Source organism: Ptychodera flava, chromosome 12 (genome assembly GCF_041260155.1).
Source record: "Ptychodera flava strain L36383 chromosome 12, AS_Pfla_20210202, whole genome shotgun sequence".
Taxonomy (NCBI): domain Eukaryota; kingdom Metazoa; phylum Hemichordata; class Enteropneusta; family Ptychoderidae; genus Ptychodera; species Ptychodera flava.
In genome coordinates, this window is record NC_091939.1 from 12,793,769 (window position 1) to 12,814,595 (window position 20,827).

The following is a 20,827-nucleotide window of genomic DNA, read 5'->3' on the forward strand; positions in this document are numbered from 1 at the left end:
GATGTATTAATTTACTTGGCATGACAAAGTATTCCGTTTCTGATGTCAACCCGCCAGTCTAACGCTTGGAGCGGATATAGTAATATCATGAAATTCATTTGTGCAAAGCGCATGGACGATTCAGTCACTGGCGCGCATCGTGCACTCTGGACAACGAGCTCTCACGAGTAGCTTTCCCACACGCGGTCAACTCCCCTCTTTCATTCGAAAATTGAGTATATGCAAATTTTGCCAACTAAATTCATCGTAGCTTGTAGCAAACATTATATTGAAATTGAGACCCACGAGATCATGACATGACGTCCTTTTCATTGTAACACATGTTAAGAACCTTATAGGGACTGGCAATGATTGTGATAAGCTTTTAATGGTATCATGTTGTTAGGGAGCATTCGTTTTTCCGGGGGAGGGGGGGGGTCGGTGGAACTTGAGCGACAAATGAAATGTAAAAAGCGACCCCCTCCAAATCAAATTTCTAAAATTCGACCCCTCCCCAAATCATCAATTGTAAAATGTGACCCCCTCCCCCTTCAAAAAAAATTCGTCAGATTTTGCTTCATTAACCCTTCGCACCCTATGGCCCTGGGCTGAAAAATTAGGCCCTTCAAAAGTGTTTGTAAGAAAAAGAGTGACCCACCCCAATTTTCATGCACAAAAAACAGCGACCCTCCCCCAGATGTCACAGTCCGTATCAATAATATCTTAATTGACTTATAATTTTCCATTTGACCTTTGAACTTTCAAAGAATCTTTTTTGAACTTTACAAATAATCACTGGGTGAAATTCCAATATCATATTGGTTTTTCAGATCTGCTCTTTCAAGTATGATATTCTCGTCACGTACATTTACATCAATTGTCAAACTTTTTTAAAGCACAGATTTTAATAGCTAGTTTTGTATTGTAAAAACATATTTAAAGTTTCCTCACATACCACAATGTATGGAGAATCAACACTTTTGGTGAAATTCCAAAATAAATTTTTTTGCACAAACGTGAACTTGTAATCGCCCTTGTCTAATCAAGTACACTAATATCAATAATCAAGAGTACATAAATACACAGATTTACCTAGTTTTGTATTGGAAAAAAATATTCATAGTTTCCTCATAGACAAGATAGTGAATCAACATTTCGGTGACATTCCAAAATCAAATTTCTTGCACAAACATCCACTTGTAACCCACGTAGTCTAATCAAGTACATTAATATAAATAATCAAGAGTACATAAATACACAGATTTAACTAGTTTCGTATTTGAAAAAATTAATTCATAGTTTCCTCATAGACAAGATAGTGAATCAACATTTCGGTGAAATTCCAAAATCAAATTTCTTGCTCACACATGCACCGGTAACTACCCTAGTCTGATCAAGTACATTAATATCAATAATGAAGAGTCTATAAATACACACATTTAGCTAGTTTTGTATTTAAAAGAAATTATTCATAGCTTCTCATAGACTACTCATAGATTATGTATGGAGGACCAAGCAACATTTCGGTGAAAGTCCAAAGTCATTTTTTTTCCATAACTCCATACAAACCTTTATAAAATTTGACCCCCCCTTCCAATCATTGATTGTAAAATTTGACCCGCCCTAAAAAAACGGTTTTGTAAAAGTCACCCCCCCCCCGATTTCCACCGACCCCCTCCTCCCTGTAAAAAACGAATGCTCCCTTACTACAATTTTCCGTTCAGTTGGTGATTCTGAGCTCTAAATTGTTGTGATATAGTCCTCGTAATCAATTGAAAATATCTTGCTGATAATATTGATACATATTCTAGACTACACAGTATGAGTCGTATTTTTTCTGAACTACGTTCTGTCAGGGACCGCGATTCTATCAATAGAAGAGACATATCGCTGCTTTTCCACACTATTTTGTCCATTTTCACATCAATTGAGATGTCAGCTTGATTGGTCGGCATATTTTCAAACATTTTGAAAAGAAGGCTGACAAATTAAATATTCCTACCGGCCCGCTTGCGGCTAAAACCCATGTAGAAGGTGATGACGTAGTTTCCGGTCTTAACCGGAAATATATGCTAATGAACTGACGGCAGCCATGCAGGCAGCTCAATTGGTGTATAGCAGTGCGTAATGGCCTTCACAACATCGCATACGATACATCGTTATTATGTAAATTCAGTGTTCGGTTTTTATACACATTTCATTTTTTCTCGAAATAAAAAAAATACGAAAGCTAGCGACTGTGTCCCTTTAAGGGCTCAGTAACTGAAACTTCAGATATTTTGTCGACAACAGTTTGTTGGCTTAAGACAGCATTCGTATTTTTACTAGGAGGGGAGGTCGATGGAATTTTAGCTACAAATGAAAAGCGACCACTCCTCCAAATTATTTCCTGCATTTTGACCCTTAAATTCATCAATTGTAAAATTTGACAACCCCCTCATTATTCATCTGGTTAGATTGATTAAACCTTTGCGTCTGACTTCTGAAATAATCAAAGACCGTCCCCCTATAACCATAAATGTTTAGAATCACCATAAAATACTTGTTCCAAAAATATGCAAATTATGATCATATGACCTAATTAAATATTTAAAATGGCCGCCAACATATAAAAAATTGTACTTTTTCCACATGTCTGTTCATTGCCATAGGAGATCCTCATTAATTTACCATTTTCCATTAACAAACCATTGGTTTCTGTCAAATCAGCATAGACTGACATAAAATTGTAAAAAATATTATGAAGATACACAGATACTTTTTTGTTCTGACTTATGAAGTGTAATGTTAACAAAGGCCCTTTTTGTGGCATGTACATAAGTATAAAAAAGTTGGTGTCTCAGAAGACAACACTGTCGATATTGATGATTTCTCTGTCTTTTGTCATTGTCTGAGGTAGGCCTAACCCATGTCGCCCACGCTTGCCTTATTCCAGCTAGTGTTATAGTAATAAACAGAAATGCCTGCATTATATTGTGCTTTCAAAGTACCGTATATAAAAATCAAGTTCAACTTTCTTATTTTCTTTTTTTGTTTACAAATCACATACAGTAAAGCCCAGTCTGTCTTCACTTGCATTTTTACTATCAAACAAGTTACTCTGAAGAAAATAAAATAAAATTGTTTCCGGTATATATGTGTACAAAAGTGCACAACCCCTTTCTACTTGTCATCACATGTTAAAACAGACTGAAGCCATGTTCGTATTCTATTTCATATACTTTTCGGTCAATTCTGTTGTTTTTTGCCATAATTCCGTACAAACCTTTGATAAAATTTGACCTTTCAACCACTGATTGTAAAATTCGACTCCTCCTCAAAAAACTGTTTTGTTAAAGTCGAACCCCCCCCCCTGATTTCCACCGATTCCCCCCCCCGTAAAAATGAATGCTTCCTAATCCCTAAAACACGTCGAAACACCAAAACGTCGACAATAAACACATTCGGGAGCACAGCCATTTTTGACAATGAACTTCTATCCGAACACAGATTTAATTGTCATTCATAAGGATGTTGGCTTTACCGTACACTTATGTATTATATATAAATGCTATGTTGACAAACCGAATACTGGGCGTTTCAATTTCTTAGAAAAGCGAGACGCTGCAGTATACGACAAAATTTGCCGACGACATTGTTAAGATTTTTACAGCTTCTAGCGTTTAAGGTAGAAAGCGCTTCGGGGTTACAGATATTTGAACGCTCAATCTTTTACAATGCTTTTTTTGTCTACCACGGCATATATTTGTCAAAATAAAAAATACCCTATAGATTTAGAATTTCAAGTGTCTGGAAAAGTTGGATAATCTGTTTATTTAGAAGCAAATGGACCTCTGATTTTACTATTGATTTCGAAAGGTTACCTTACGGAAAAGTTTGAGCAAAATTCGAGGCGCGTACTGCCTTAAGTGCAATTTACTGGTACCTGAAGGCTTCCTTTGTGACAATACTGCCAAACGAGGCATAGGTCTGGATATATGACACAAGCACCTAAAAATGAGTTCAAGTTCTCGTGTTTTAGGTCACGCACCTGCAGTACAAAGTTGGACATTTGATAATTATCATTCAATATGTACTCCATAAAAGCACTAACTTACGAACGAACAAACAAACAAACAAACGAACGAACGAACAAATTAACCAACATGGAAACAAAAAAACAAATACACGAACTACCTGCAGACTGCCCTTCGCACAGTATTGCCAGACCAGGTAAATTGAGCCCACCTCCACGCATGCGCCGACGAAATTATTCAGGTTCTCGTGATTAAGCTCTCGTATCTGCACGATAAAAATTTTGAGATGGAAGGATGCTTTCCGAGATGATGACTTTAAATCATGAAACAGATCATATGAATGACGTAAATGTTGCCTTAATGAAGTCAAGGATAATGGTCGAATCTTTTTCTATTGCTTTCAGGTTTAGATCGCATGAGGCCATTTTAAATGCGCGACCACGCATGACAGACGTAACAATTGCCCTGGAAGAAAAACATGGAGGACGGTAGAGCTGACTTTTCGGAGCTTCAGAACCCTAACGCCCTCAATCTCCAAAATTGCCGGCACAGTAAAATATGACCATCCAAATGTTGTAATTCATACATCCATATAAAAGACATGCCGTGCATTTACTGGAATTTTGGAAAATTTCGCCATGTACCGCCAAATTTCATCGGCAAAATGACGACAGAACACTCAAAGCATTATTTCTGAATAAACCGGTAGCAGCTTATAGAATTCAAAAATAAAAGTCAAATGAAAATGAAGGGCGCCAAACACTGCTGTTTTATAGAGAAAGAAAAACATGCACGGTTAACCAAAATAGATCTTTATTTGAAGAATAGCTTGAATTACGCCGTCTAAATTTTCCCTCGGTGACTTGTAAATAAACCTTACTTCTTGTTATGAAACGCTTGATAATAGATAGCGGTTACTACTCCGCATGCGTCTTGCCATTACTTCAGAACATTTGACAATCTCCATTACACAATGTAGATATTAAAAATAACTCTCATACTAAATTTTACCCCCAGAGAATTTTTCTTCTCTTTTTGAAGTTCCCTTCCCCACCATGTTACTGTCAATGATGCACTTCTTCCTTCGTTTTTTCTCTGTATGTCAACCATATTATTGTGAAGCATATTGAAATATCTATTTATTGAGAACTATAAGTACTGTCCTGCTCTGCAGTAAGGCTACATGCAAGCATAGACCCTAGAGAAAAACATTTTCTCTAGGGTCTAGAATGCAAGGTACTGGTGAGTGAAGAGGTAGCTTCTATAGCAATTCCACTTCCTATAGTTTGTTCAGATACCTTGTATCCAGCTTGTCTACACTGACTGTATCAATTTTTTCGGTGCAGTCTTGTAACGGTATCTTTCAAGATTGTCAATGATCGCACAGTGCTTATGTCCAAAATGAATACTACAACATTAAAAGTGGTTCAAGTTGAGAAGAATGTCAAAAAGTATACAGATCAGTTTCCATGAGTGGGTACATACATTATATGTTTCATGATGGAAAGAGATTTATATATAATATATATGATCGTGAACTACATGCTTGCTTTAAAAACTAACTTTTGTGTCAGTTCAGGATTTCTTTTACAAGTAAAAAGGCTACAAGATTAAATGTGTCTTTTTTGTCACCATAAAGAGCAAAAATTTTGCCATACACTGGACAAAGTTGCCTATACACACTCTTGTAATTTGTGTGGCAGGAAAGTTAGTTGGAGTTGTATTTGAGTGACGACACCCGAAGAGCGCCCGCTACACTTCTACAGCAATAACCATGAAGAGTCCAACTATATCATGATTTCAAATAGAAATGAATAGATTGAAATATCTAAGTTATTGTGCATCCTACTTCAGGCATCCGACTGCCAGGAAGGAGGGAAAGTCTACAGGAAAATTTTTAATAGTAGAAACCTTGTTACCCTGTGAAGTTTTCAAACATGGCACTCTTCAAAATGAGATTTATTTCTGTTTGATTTTTCAGATCTTTGACTCGGTCTGTAAAATAAAATAGCTGGGTTGTGGTAAGTGGTTGAATAAATGATTTTACCTAAATTATTCCAACTGTTAAATGTTCTTCAGTAATTAAAATACTTAAGCCTCGATATTACTTTTTAACTACCGCTCTCATATCAGTTCCTGGCATGGTTGTTATCGTTGTCCATACGATGCTGATGTGAATCAGAATCTGAAATTGACAATACCTTCTAATCCAACATGGCGGGTGTTCACACAACGGTGGAAAGTGTAGGACTGGATTCTTTGATGTTGATTTGGATTAATTGCTGCAGTTTCTACGGTCGCAATACATTACATGTAACTGTTTGTTAGATTAAACCTTTACCTATTTTTTTATATCTAAACAGTTTCTGGTCAGCATTTTGCCAATTACATTGTTGGCTGCGATGTGATTGAAATTACACTGGCGAAATCAGCCAGCATATCTTTGTTTCCACGCATATTGTTTACACTGATCTTATTTATGTATTTTTCCATACCGGCAGTTTTTGGAGGTAGACCTAAGGGCTTTGCTAGAGATATGAAGCTCCGAAGGCTTGAGGCTCTGACAGTTCTGAGCTCTGAAGCTCTGGAAATTTAGAATTACCTATTGCGAAATAATATCGTCAATTGTACCTTTATTAAACTAGCCGGATTAGAATCTGTGCCTTACAGTGTAATTTATTGAAATCAATTGATCAAACTCTTCCATCATCTTCTAAATGGTTCATCCATTCTTAGGGGCTTCACTGCGATAGGACATGTCTAGTGAAATGTCTAGTAAAAGGTTTGCCTGTCTTTGAGAATGGCAAATGGCAAAGACCAACATTCTATTAGACGGTATTCTCTGAAAACGTCGCGATTGCAACTGTTCCTGACCTTTAAGTCAAATTTATATGCTTCCTCTACACAGACTTGAATCACTTGTTTTATCACCAGTGTTTGGGGTTTATTAATTGTAGAAGTCAATGACCCTATGATGATTTTTATTCCTTAAACAAGAATAACAAAACAGGCAAAATATGGTCGTATGGATGGGATTCAATGATAATGTAGGGTTCAACGTTAATCTTTATGCGTCAGTTGTATTGCGACATAATTTGTAAATCACAGTTGTCCCATGGACCTGGTACTGTATTACCTTGAATGGAAATGATTATTGGACCAGTTTAATGTCATATTACTGGTTGTACTGACCCAACATGATGGGCTGGAGAGGGAACATATTGGACTGAAAATTAAAAAAATTCAGTTAAGGGTTTCATCGGTAATTCCCGTGTCTGCTAAACACACAGACCGGCATTTAAAACAATCGGAAATATTCTGTTAGCTGTCAACATTTATAAGATTCCATAAAACGGCAGTATCACTTATGACATCACAGAAGCCAATCGACCGTCCAGAAACATGAAAGAACATTTTGTTTACAGTCGTTAAAATTAATTCTTTGGGATTTCCACATTTTTACTATTGCAAGTAACTTAGGGATCGCACATTAGATCTTCGGAGGGGGTGTCACAAATTGGGAAAAATGCAAGGAAAATTTGCAGATATGCTGATTTTGGATAAAAAATATTGGCAAGTTCACACTAAGGTCGGCCGAAGAAAGTGTAAATATTGGGGAGAGAATTGTGCATGCGATGAAAAATAAAAAAACTGTCAAATGTTAGAACGCAAATGAAATCACAACTACTGTGAACATGGTAACTATCCGGATAAGCTTTACCTCGCTAAATTCAATGAGTACGGAACGGGTAACCTGCATATGTTCCTTCTTGATCTTCTTCACAGCTACGTGCACCCCTCTGTAGATTCCCGTCTTGCAGAAGTATTGTACGCTCCGAGAGGTGGCGTTACTCTCCGCACCGTTGGAACCGGTAGACCCCAAGTTGTTGCTGGCGCTGTTTTTGTTCAAACTTGCCTGAAACGAACGGAATATCACATAAGTACATGTAGGAAAAGGACACGAAGCAAAGAACTTTCACAAAATTGTACCCTTATAATCTCATACAGCCTTTAAAGGGCCTATGTCGTCAGGTGCGCATGCTCGATTTTTCTGACTGATAATTATGCTGCTTACTTTTTATGAAAATGTCGATCAATCCGACCCTTGCATACGCGAGGAGGTTTGTGTCCGAAAACAAGAAACATGGTGAATGTCTGTGTGTAATATTCGCTCGAACTGTCAGATATCTAATCAGAAGCGAAACAGTTAAGTAACCCATAATACGAAATCAAGTAAGAAAATTCCTCGACTTTGGTTGTTAAATTAGTGTTATTTAATGCCGCAATCATCGCATACACTATCAAGTGATGACCAAATTCCTGTAATAATTATTGTATAATCTAGTTTTATGTACAGATTAGAACTCTTCTTCGGATAATATTTCACAAAATGTGCTCATTTTTGTTGGACGTAATCTGTTCGGGAACATCAGAAGTTGGAAATTCGTCCTTTGAAGATGGCGTGGCATCTTTACCTGACTGTTGCTGTTATTTGCTCGTTGGCGGGATCCCATATTTAAAAGCTGTATTTCATCGTAGAGTATTTTCCATCTCATGTTCATCAAATCCGATTCGTACCGGAAGTGTCTGTAGAAAAACGAAATTGTGTTTCATGTTTACGAGAACTATAATAGTATGTTGATATAATCGTAAAAGCCTTTCAAAGTTTATATAGCTTCCAAAGCTATCCGGTTATTGACATTTTTACGTGTTCAGACGTTTTCGCGCCAAAAGTCCCGACTGTCGTCTGCCCATAATAGAAGAATAGTGTATCCGGTTGATTGCCCCTTTCAAATCTGTTATCCCGTTACATTGAGTTATATGACAATTAAACTTAGTTTGTTTATTCAGTTGTTATTTTGTGTGTCAACTTTCCTTTTCTTGTAATACTGTTTTGTTACGTCACTGAAACACAATTACCTGAAAAGGTACACGAAAAGAATGGTAGCGCCAACTATCGCAAATGCAGCGGCTGCAAACGATATTATGTAAATATAAGTATCTAGAAGGAAGGTAAAATAATAGAAAAATGTTAAGAGTGTGACAAGTATAAAAATATAATGGAAATATATTTCGTCGGAAAAATACTAAAATCTACTGATCCGGAGATTTTTAGCCAATGTACAGTGATTTTAAATCTAAATGAAACCAGGGAACCTGGAACATATTGTAAAACATTTGAGCTGTTCAAAATTGCATTTTGTGTAATAATTTTGTTTCCTGTATATCCTCAAACATAAATGACGATTTCAAAAGCCAGCATGAGAAATACCCTTGAGTATTGAATCCTTTGCTGTACTTTCTAATTTTGTTACCACGGGTACGAATGCTTGAACTTTTATCACCATACTCAGTTACATCTCCGATATTGATCCGAACAATACTATCTGTGCCTTCGCATGCATAAGATACATGTATTTTAAGCAATATTGCATGTATTTAAAGGGAGGGGCATCCAGTGTGCAGCTGCGCGACTTTCTTATTGATAAACATTGCCTCTTTCTAGGAACTGACGATTTCATCATTTTCGGTACGGCCACTATTTTAAAATTTTGGATATGCACAGGGGATATTTGGATATGTTGTGAATAGCGAAGGGACCCGTTGTACATGGTGCCATACCACAGACAAATATAGAAACAGTTTTTATATTTGTCTGTGGCCATACGCACAGCCACAGACGGGACGAGCTCCTCTCTAAAATTAGTAGTATTTGTCATTATAGTTATTAAATTTACCGTCGGTTGCTGACTTATTTTCTTGGAATGGTTTTCTGTTACGGTCATAGATTGAAAAAGAAAACTAAGAAACCACATTTTGGGAGTACGAATTAATATACTTTTATTTCAAATTTTGTACGAGTTCGAAAAGAAATACGGACCAAAACAGCGCACTGTACCTGCGTACAAATGCACTCATGCTGATTGTTAAATGATATTTTCTATCTCGTCATTTGTGAACGTTTTGAAGGGTCACCCTGTCGAAAACATTCTGGATTTCACATACAGTACACTTACAACTTCCTCCTTTGCAAAATTCACCGTCAAAGCCACATGTCGGCCGGTCCCGAGGAGCGTACTCATGACCCACTCGGCCGTCTCCCCAGCGCGGCAGGCGCACATGACGCACAATCTGCGGAAAAGTGATGTTTAGAATGACAGTTCAAAAATTACATAATTAAATGTTCTAGTTTCAACGGCTTAAAATGGATTTCCAGTGCCAGGGTTAAATGTGGTATAAAGCGGGGTTTGGGAAAAGAGATTGGCACAATTCATAATGTGGTTTACTGTACTGAAGCGGAAGAGGGCCTGCCAAAGCAGTTAAAATGCGCCTCGAATATTCAGACTCTCAAACCTTTACAATGCTTTTTTGATTTACCACTTGTGAGGGTTCGTTTTAAAGCTCTTAGTGTAATAAAACTCTCCACCATCTTAGTTTTTCGTTCCGTACAATTGTCGACGGTTTCAAATACCGTCCAATTAATGAACTCTCTGCAGAAAAATTAAGCTCGTATAACCCCATCAAAGTATATATTTTCTGAAAGCCTAGATATTGGCAAATACTGTGTTTTGTATTATTTTAGAATTGTTTACATAAGGACCACGTGACAGTCAATGTGGATAACCTCTTAAAAATCGGTTTTTACATTTCCCTTCACTAACGCTGCAGCATTTCCGATCGAATTTAGCATGATAGAAAGATGTCATGTCAATCTTTCAAAGTTTGCCACGTCTGCGATTTTCGTTTTAGGCTCTACAACGTTTTTTATGATGTGACAATTATCTTACCGATAACTGATCCCTGGTCCAACACCTTTCAAAGTATGTAAGATAAAAAAGTAGGACAGATTTAAAAAATCCCAGACACACTTTGGAAGATTGACAAGACATCTTTTTATAGAAATACTGCAGCGTTAGTACAGGGAAACGGAAAAAACGATTTTAAGAGGTTATTAAAAGTGATTGTCACGTGGTTCTTATGTAAACAATTGCCAAATAATACAACAGTATTTGCCAATATCTAGGCTTTCAGAAAATATATTCTTTGATGGGGTTACGAGCTTAATTTTTCTGCAGAGAGTTCATTAATATTGGGAGGCTTCAATACTTGTCCTGGAACCCTAAAGTGAAACTTCAATTCTCAACGGAAGCTGTAGAGTGACATGGACATCCAACTTCCAAATTTGGACTTCGGGGAATAAGACTTTTTACTTCAAATAGTATCACTAAATTGAAAAGTTATAGACCTTCGGGAAACTTTGAAGTGAGAAGTTTTGCATGACTTGTAAACTTAAAAGGCTAAATCTGAAGTGAGGGTTGGACCAAAACTTTTAACTCAAAATTTTGAATTTTGAATAGGATGGCCCTCTACGGCTTCCTTCAGTTTCATTTTACAATTCACCATTCAGATACTTTTGCATATGAGTGCAATCTTCGAAGACAAGGTAGACACATCATTATTCAGTGACCAGACGATTTGTTTCAATCATGAAGGAAAATGTATTGTTTACATTTAACGTCATACACGTTTCCACAGATGTTTATCAAGTTCAAATTTTGCGACAAATTTACTTTAACATTATTTATTTCTCCGAATTCCCGTTTTCAAAGTTTGCTTATAAAGGCCCGAAAGTGGACAACTTTAAACGACCAATCAGTTTTTGACAAGAGGCTCTTCTCCATACATGTGATTGTTCGTGGGTTGTTTCCTCCAACCAAAGCACGCAGAAATTCTATTACAAAGTTTATCTTTGAAATTCAACGATATGCCATGTAAAGCATGAAGCTGGTTTATCTATTAACTCGTGGCTATTAGTTTCGGTTACAACGTGCAGTCAGACTCCCTAGGGGCAATTCAATCTAATTAGTTTTTTCCTCCCAGCTTACTAATAGAACATAGAAAAAAATATGTCCAATTAATCAGATAAATCAGACAGTTTCGGTTTTTTAGCGTGATAGCTTTGTCTATTGCCATAATGTCGCATTCGATTTGGTGGGGATTTGGCCGAGGGGTCTTGAGGGCTAAATTCGTCGCGTGGTGATTTGGTGACGTTGTGGCAAGATGTAAGAAAAAAGGCGAAAATGTCAAAGTGTTGAGGGTTTATACAATCTTATGTAACTGCAGAGCCGGCCTGGTTGGCGGCAGCATCTGCGTTCTTTGGTCGTTATTTGCAGTTCCTTTGTGCATGATTTTACTTGAAGCTATTTTCAAGTGTCGATCATTTGAAACTTATTGTGGAAAAGGAAACATGACAACGACTGTGAAAGTCGTGCTGTAAATTAGCTCATCCTAGGGATTAAATTTGATTAGTAATAACATAATATTTTGCCCAAGTAATACCGTGGATGCCATGCGTCGGACGCCATTCTCTCTTCCCAACTCTGTACATTGACCATTTTGCAATTATTCCTGTTCGTGAAAGTAGCACGGTCCCCGAGGCAACGGCATTGTAATCCGTGACATTTCGCGGCCAAACGATATATTTAGTTGAAATCGGTATATGTATATTTCGGTATTTCGGCAAGAACCGAATTTCCTATTTGATTTGCACACTTGCGTTTTCGGTCAATCCCTACACACAATAGTGCATAATAGTGACGTATCGAAATTCCGTATGACAATCGATATATTGGACATTCTTGATCGTCATGTGCTTCTTTTTTGCAAACCAAACTCCATCAATCTAACTTTTTTGAATTTCCAGCATGTGCGGCACATTTTGCGGCCATTCAATAGCTAGAATATGAAAGCTAATACTTTATATTTGAATTAATTTGGACGATGTGATTTTTCTGTCACATGTTGAATGTTCGATTCTAACTTTGCATGCTATTGATCGCATGCTCTATATTATAATCAGAGTATCCCTTGAAAATAACAATTACAGTGGAACTAAAGGTTCGGTCCCAGAAAGTGACGGGAAGTTTGAAGTAGGTTGAGATTAATGATGTTATCATCATCATATTCATCTCAGAAACCCTCCGTGGATGACGTGTACACATGTTAGCCACATCACATTCTGATGACGATTGACCTACGCCAAAAGTAACGTATCGTCGCCGGCCGGAAGTAGCTATTTCCACCGCATCTATGCTAGCATGCCATCTGCCTTGATCGGAACGATGCCAATCCCTCGGGCCGTACGTGCTGCTTTTACGAGCAAGGACGATTGAAAAAATGGTCAATGTATGTTAAGAGTTTGGGGGAGGGCGCCCGAAGAATGACATCAACAATATTACTTGGGCAAAAAATAAGTTGCCCTCATGTTATGACTAATCAAATAAAATCCTGAGAGTGAGCTAATTTACACCACGACTTTCACAGTCGTCGCCATATTTCCTTTTCCACACTAAATTTTATATGATGGACACTTGAAAATCAAAATAGCTTCAAGTAAAACCATCCACAACGAAACGGCAAATGATACCCAAATGAAGGCAGATGCCGCCACCAACAAGGCTTTCTGGTAATATAAGATTAATACTTTGACATTTTTAAGCATTTTTGTATCCTTACATCTTGCCATAACGTCATCAAATGGCCTAGCAACGAATGTAGCCCTCAACACCTCTCGGCCAAATCCCCGCCAAATCGAATGCGACATTCTAGCGATAGAGAAACATTAGGCTAACAACCGAAATACCGAATGAACATTATCACATCTCTTAAATCACTTGTCGCGACTAAATGATATACGTATTCATATACTTCAAGGGGGAACGAATGATATCAGTCGAATTGCCGCATTGTGTATGGCTAAAAAGAATTGCATGTTGCAAGTTTGTAAAAGCGTGTCATTTGGACTTACATGATAGAAAGGAAAATTACATTTAAGCGATTAACCTGTAGATCGTTATGTATACTATATTCGAAATATATATGTTGTTTGGCGGCGAAATGTCAAGGATAGATATCTGTATTTATCAAATTCAAATTTCAATGACTTCAAAAGTCGAATGGTCGCATCAAGTACGGTAAATTTTGAATGTAATGTTTAAAGGATGAAAAAGCGTGTCGTTTTGACGCACTTGATAGAAAGGAAAATGTCATTTTAGCAATAAACCTATACGTCGATATGGCTATTCGAATTAGATCTATTGTTTGGCCGCGAAATTACACTGATTAAATTGACACTTTTCTTTGACATTTTCAGAGCCCATCCGCCGTTTTTCTTTTTATAGATAACACAAACCAAGTGACATCGGCATTACATTTAGCTCACCTGAGTGAACAAGTGAGCTAAGAATCAGAAACACAAAGCTATACGCTCATGTGTCATTTATTATTACATATTTTGACGGGCAGAATGTACTCCACAAGAAGCAAACAACCGATGGCGCCAAGCAGTCAAACCGGATCAATACAAGCAATATCAAACTCCATCGTATGGGACTACATGATATCTTGAGTGACCGTGATGTTTTCAGGACAACTTTTCGCGATAGAGAACTAACAGCACGTAGTGTAATTAGTTGGCGACTACAAAGATAGCTTGGTATCATAAAAAGAGTTGACTTGTTTCAGAATCACATGGCAGAAAACCGAACGGTAAGTTGAATGTATAAAATCTCGCGAGATCTCACGATGAGCAGGAAACACAGTTGATGGTAGTCTGGTTCCCTGACCCATTTCCCCGGTAGAGGGCGTGGGGAAATATAGGGTCAGGTACCGGGTAGCCATCTTGAACAGAATTTTGTTCGACATGGCGGAGGTTAGTCACCTGACAGAACATGCTACAACAAATATGGCTGCTTCTATGAAAACGCCGGTCAAAATTCGACTGGATCAGAATTATGTTCGAACACTGGTATCCGAACCAAAAACATTGGCACACGAGACGGGAAACATAAACTGAAAGGATTAAGGGACGATTCAGAATTTACTTCCAGGGGGAGGGTGGAGGATTTCTATTTTCTGGGTGATTTTTTTCCATGGCCCCCCCTAGTAAATTATAGAAAAAATCTATGGCCCCCCTCATCTTTCGTGTTTTTTTTCCATGGCCCCCCCCCCCTAATATATACATGCATGCTTATACACTATAGACATATCCAGTCTAACAAGTTGCAGGAACTGTAGTGGACATTAATCGATGATATAACAAATCATTTCAGGGTTATGTGACTATAAAAAGAATGATTTGCAGGGACTGCAAGTGGCACACTTTTGGAAAGGGTAGCAATAAACATATCTGGTTGTAAATTTCTGAAGAAAAGTTAATTACTAAATATGAATACGTTTTTCGTTATGTCTCACTGATACATATGATGCACACAAAGACAAGCAAAGATGTCAGTTAGAAATGGTGAACAGGAAATCAGAGGAGCAGATAATTGCCAAAGTGATATATATCTAGAAGTTTAATTGTACATCATTTGCAGATATCCAGATATTTCTGGAAAATAATATGTACATGTACATGCACAAGTTCAGCATACATTTTCATTTGATGATGCTGAATGCAGACTCACGGTGAAAGTTTTAACATTAGGAATTAAAATTGCTGAAAGCCAACTTGTTTTTAATTTTCTCTTTTTTTCTAATTTGGTTGTCATAAAACCAAGTAGCTGCCACGGAAAGCAACAATGCTGAGGAATATTTTAGATCATTTCTTGAACAAAACACCTTATCAAAAACATGAATTCACATGTTATTCTGCTCATTCCATTAACAATCCAATGTTCATATTAAAATGCAGATAACCCTGTGTAAGTCAAAGTTCACATTTTGTCAGCAGTATTTTTCAAAATTGACAGAGCATTCATATTTCAAATTTTTTTAACAAACTTTAATCTTAAAATAGTCATGATGCGCATGTTTTCAGATGACATGAAACAATACATGTTAATTGTTTTTTTTGCCTTTTCTGCCAGCCGCCACTGAGAAATCTTTGATTATACATATCAGAATGAATGGTGGGACACAAAGTATTAGCATCAATACACAATGTGTAAGCCTATCCATATTTCTCCTAGCCTCATACACACTGAGATCATTTCTTGGACTACAGCAAATTTCTTGTGTACACAATATTTCAACAATCCGACACCATAGCATTGATGCAGTGCCACATGATCTTCTGGATGCACATACAGGATTATTGGAACATCAACCCTTTTGTAAATTTTTACCATATATTTTTGACAGTAATACATAATATTTTTATTTTCAACATTGAAAAACTATTCGCTGAAAAGCAACTTGAAGATGAGACGGCCATAAATTTATTTTCAAAAAAGTTTATAGTAGATGTAAGCACTGTAAAAAGTTATGTAGAACATTTAAAAAATTTAGAAAGGGTAAAATTGATGAGAATGAAACATAGAAAAAGGAGCAGAAAAGAAGAGAGGATAAAAAATACGAGGACTATGACTGGTTAAAGTTGCTCTTGAGTGGGAACCTTCAAAATTTAAATGTATAAGAATTAGATAAATACCTTGATAAACATAAATCACCAAAACAAAAAAAATTGAAAGCTGAAAAAGTTCAAATTATAACCGCACATTACATGCACAACCTTCATTCAATTTAAGAAAACTGTCAGGGAAAGATGTAACAACTTATGTCACAGATGAGTCAGAGTCAGATAGCAGTGACTCTGAATTGGAAATCTCTGTCAATGGAGTCATTGAGAGTGATGATGATGGTGTTGGTTCTGAATATAATAGTGACACAGACACTGAACTGACGAAATCCCAGAGAACCAACGTGACCATGCTACTTTAAGAAGTGGCAGAGTAGCAAGTCGTTTTGTTTTGAATTAAGGTGGAGCTGCATGTTGCCAACACAGTTTTTTTCAAAGCAATATTTCTCATCAAAGATGACAAGGAAACCCCCTCGGCCTCATACCATATATTTTCAAAAAGCAGAGACTCTAAAGTTTAGTATGGTAGCAGTAGTTACTCAAAGGATGAAGTGGGTGTATATTTGGGGTAAAAAACCTCAATTTTGGTATTAATGATAAAAATTAATTTAAGTCAAAAAACTAGACAGTATTTTCTGAAATGTAATATTTCACTTGAAAGGAGAGTATATGTAGAATAAAACGACTATTTTATTTGGCATTATCCATCCTCATTTTAAAATTGTAGGGGTTTAAAGACTGACACTCTAATAATTGATTAAAATCATGATCAGCAAAATTAAAATGCCTCTTATTCAAAATGCCTCTTTTTAAAAATGTAAGAGCTTTATTGCCAAACAAAACCAATTGATAGTCGTTTTGTTATATAGCATTTAAAAAACATAATGTGAAATTTCAGAAAATTTGACCCAGTCGGAGTGGAGTTATATTCTTCGGAAATTTTGAAATTGGGAGGCAAAAGAAGCCAAGAAATCGGGTGATTTGCATACATTTGCACAAATTAACACTTCTTTATCATGCAACTTTACACTGCTTTACAAGCTACAAGGTAAACCCAACCTGATGATGCTGAATATTTGCTGTAATTTTTAGCATTTGTTTACTGATGATGCTGAATATTTGCTGTAATTTTTAGCATTTGTTCAATGTTCATCTCTGTGTATCAGCATTTGTTTGTTATTCTATCACTACATAGAACACCCAATGCTGTATTTAGCAACATACCAGTGTGAACATAAATGACCATTGTTATTGTTGATAAATGAATTCTAGCCTGGACTTGATTCGAGATCTCTTTTCAACAAAAACAACCCCGACTGTTTACTGTATGGTTTGTGTTGACATGCTAAATACTGGACATTTCATGACGCTTCAGGGAGGAGAACAAGATACTGCTATAGATGCATAAAACAAACCACTGTGAATATTACCGAATTTGGCAGCTAAAGGAGTTTAACTAAACACGTTGAGTTTATCTGTCACCCAGGTAGCATCTATGGTTCTCTTTTGTAGAGATCAGAAATTCTGGGCAAATATTGAATTGATGATTTTTTTCCTTGGCCCCCCCTAAAAGATTGTGGTATTTTTGTCTGGCCCCCCCTAAATTTTCTTGGGAAAAATGGGTGGCCCCCCCCCTGAAAATCCTCCACCCCCCCCTGGAAGTAAATTCTGAAAGGTTAATCCAGAAGTACGGAGAAATAGAGGTGATTGAAGGCTGGCTGTGATATGATATCGCAGCAGTACTTGTAGCTGTGGGTCCATAGCTGTGGTGTTTTCAGACGGGATTCATGCCTTTTACGGGCTGGTTTTGACTTTTACGATTTTAACTTAACCCCGCCACCACAGCTATGGGATATTCCATAGACTAGCGTCCATGTTCCGCCGCAAGCACCCTTTGCGCAAGTTTGCTCGACGATATTTCGAAAAATTTTCCATCCAAATTACAAATTGCCAACACTCATCGACAGCTTGGTTATTAGGGACTCACCAGACCAGAAATCCGCTCAAAATTTACTGAAATATCGCCTTTTTTCTAAGTTTGCCCGACATGACTACACGGAGACCGCCATTTTAGTAGCGTAAAACTGTTGGTCGAGGGTCCCTGCAGTACGTCACTACAGTGACGTAGCGGTGACCTCTCAACTTCTGAACACAAACTAAGAGATTACGGCCAGCATCCGCGCGCCACGAATAATCATAGATCCTAGGACTGAACTCCCCCCCCCCCCAAGTAAAAGTTTGGTTTCAGTTTTGTGAGACTGGGAATGTCCATAAGACGAACGATGGTCATCGATATCACACGGTCTTCCCGCGCTCGACCTAGACCTATCATTGTTAGATTCACAACCAGGAAAGCCAGAAACTCCATATACGACAACAGAAGATAATTAAAGGGTACCACTGCCAGAGATTTCGGACTTGATAGTACGTCAAAAATTTTCATCAATGAAAATCTACTACCAGCAACACGTCAACTACTATCAGTCCGGGTCAGCTCCAAAATTGGAGACTCATTATGATAATGTATTCCGGCATTCAGCCAATCATCGACCAGATTACATCATTAATAAAGTACAGGTCAAGCTGGGTCACAAATTACCCACCAAGTGTGATCGGCAGTTTTGGGCCGCTTATTAAGCCCCTGTCTTGTGAATTTCGACGAATTTCGACAGTCCAACATAATCCACGTGTTCTGCAGAAGGTCATGTCCAACAAGGAGTCCGATTAGTGAACAAATATTCGAAATATTGACGATTCATTTCTACCCCCAGTTTATCGATTTCGCTCACGTACCGAGAATCATTTTGTGGATGTTCGTCATCTCTATTAGAAATACTGTTATAAAGGTTATTTGTGTAGGTACGCGTATAACATTTTGCAAGAAAGAAGAGCAATGTCAGAGCTTTAAAACGATACCTGTTTTGTAGTTGTCAAACGCAGACTAAAAATGGTACGCGATTTTGAAAATGTGTTGACAGAGTGGCCACACAACTGTTCCCCATACGGTAGAATTTGTATCGCTGCCATCTCGATCTCCGATACAAATGGGGTATTCTGAACGATCTGTGTAGGTACACGATTTATATTTCGCAGGACTTCAAGCCAGAGTCTAGGAATCACAGCGATATACGGGGTATGGTTGTCTTAGCCAGAATAAAACTGGTACGCGATTTTGAAATTGTGTTTTGACAGAGTGGCCACACAACTGTTCGACATTATGACAGAATACGGCGCGGGAGTTCGACACAGTATGGCGTACGTAACGAAGGACGCATGTGGAGGTTGCCAGGAAATACAATTTTTACTGATGGCGCGCTGGCCGCTGATTGGCTAATGAGAGGGGGAAATATTATGGTATAGCGTCTCCAATTTGGAGCTGACCCGGACTGACTATACAAAGTAAACATAGCCAGAAAGGAAGCCAGATACCAGTTCATGTGGACTTACAATAAGAAAATTTATATCAAGAAAGACATCAATTCAAGACCACTCATTATATCAAGAGAAGCTGATCTCAGCCGCATTATTTAGTACAAGTAAGACACTTAAGAGACAGCCATTCAAAAAATATCTCAATAGTATCTTTCTTTCGCAAAAAATGGCAGTCAGAGCTATAACTTTCAGTGACTTCACAGCAAACTCAGCTACTCTTTTCAAACAACTTAATATTCTCGATATATACAAATTACATAAATTACATATCAGTACATTCATGTATGATCTTATAAATAATAACTTGCCACACAGTCTTACAACATACTGTCAGTTGCCTTCTCATTGCAACAGTACACGTCATAAAATTAATGGTTACCTTTATGTCCCAAGTGTCAATACTTCCTTGGGTAAATTCTCGATATCATATACAGGCTGCATCTATTGGAATACATTACCTAAACAAATTAAAACAAAAACCACTAGAAGTTCGTTCAGACACTCCCTTTCAAGTCTCCTCATACACGGTTAGTGTTTTACATGACGGAGAGTTATATTCAACTTTACAAATATGTATATCATAGATATATAAATATATATATTTCACTATACATTTTGGTTTTTTTTATTTTATTTTATTTTACATATTTTCTACTTACTCGTAATGTATTTATTTAGTTATATATTTATTTATTTATGTAGTTGTTCTTATTCACTTAGTTACTTAGCACTTTCAAGTCTACTTTTACACGATTTTTTTGTTTTTGTTTTTTTTAAGTGATGAAGAGTTATATTCAACTTTACATATATGTATATCATATTTAAATATATATATATTTTATATACGTTTTTTTTTCTCTTATCGTTTTCTTTTTTACGCATTTCTACTTACTCGTAATGTATCTATTTAGTTATATATTTATTTATGTAGTTGTTCTTTTATTCACTTAGTTACTTTGTTACAATTAGGTTACTTTGCAATCCCACTACTTGCATGTACACTACCCTCGATATACTTCAGTTTTCTTTTTTCTTCTTC

General features: G+C 37.1%; 1 protein-coding gene across 1 annotated transcript in view; it reads right to left on the reverse strand.

Annotated features, from left to right (window-relative positions):
* LOC139146043 (atrial natriuretic peptide receptor 1-like) overlaps positions 1 to 20,827 on the reverse strand; it is a 45,553-nt gene that overhangs the window by 23,051 nt on the left and 1,675 nt on the right. The window contains exons 2-5 of the mRNA XM_070717490.1: positions 10,013 to 10,127; positions 8,916 to 8,997; positions 8,471 to 8,582; positions 7,717 to 7,911 (exon numbers count right to left, since the gene is read on the reverse strand). Coding sequence (XP_070573591.1) covers positions 7,717 to 7,911; positions 8,471 to 8,582; positions 8,916 to 8,997; positions 10,013 to 10,127 — 504 coding nt within the window. The remainder of the gene's footprint in view (positions 1 to 7,716; positions 7,912 to 8,470; positions 8,583 to 8,915; positions 8,998 to 10,012; positions 10,128 to 20,827) is intronic.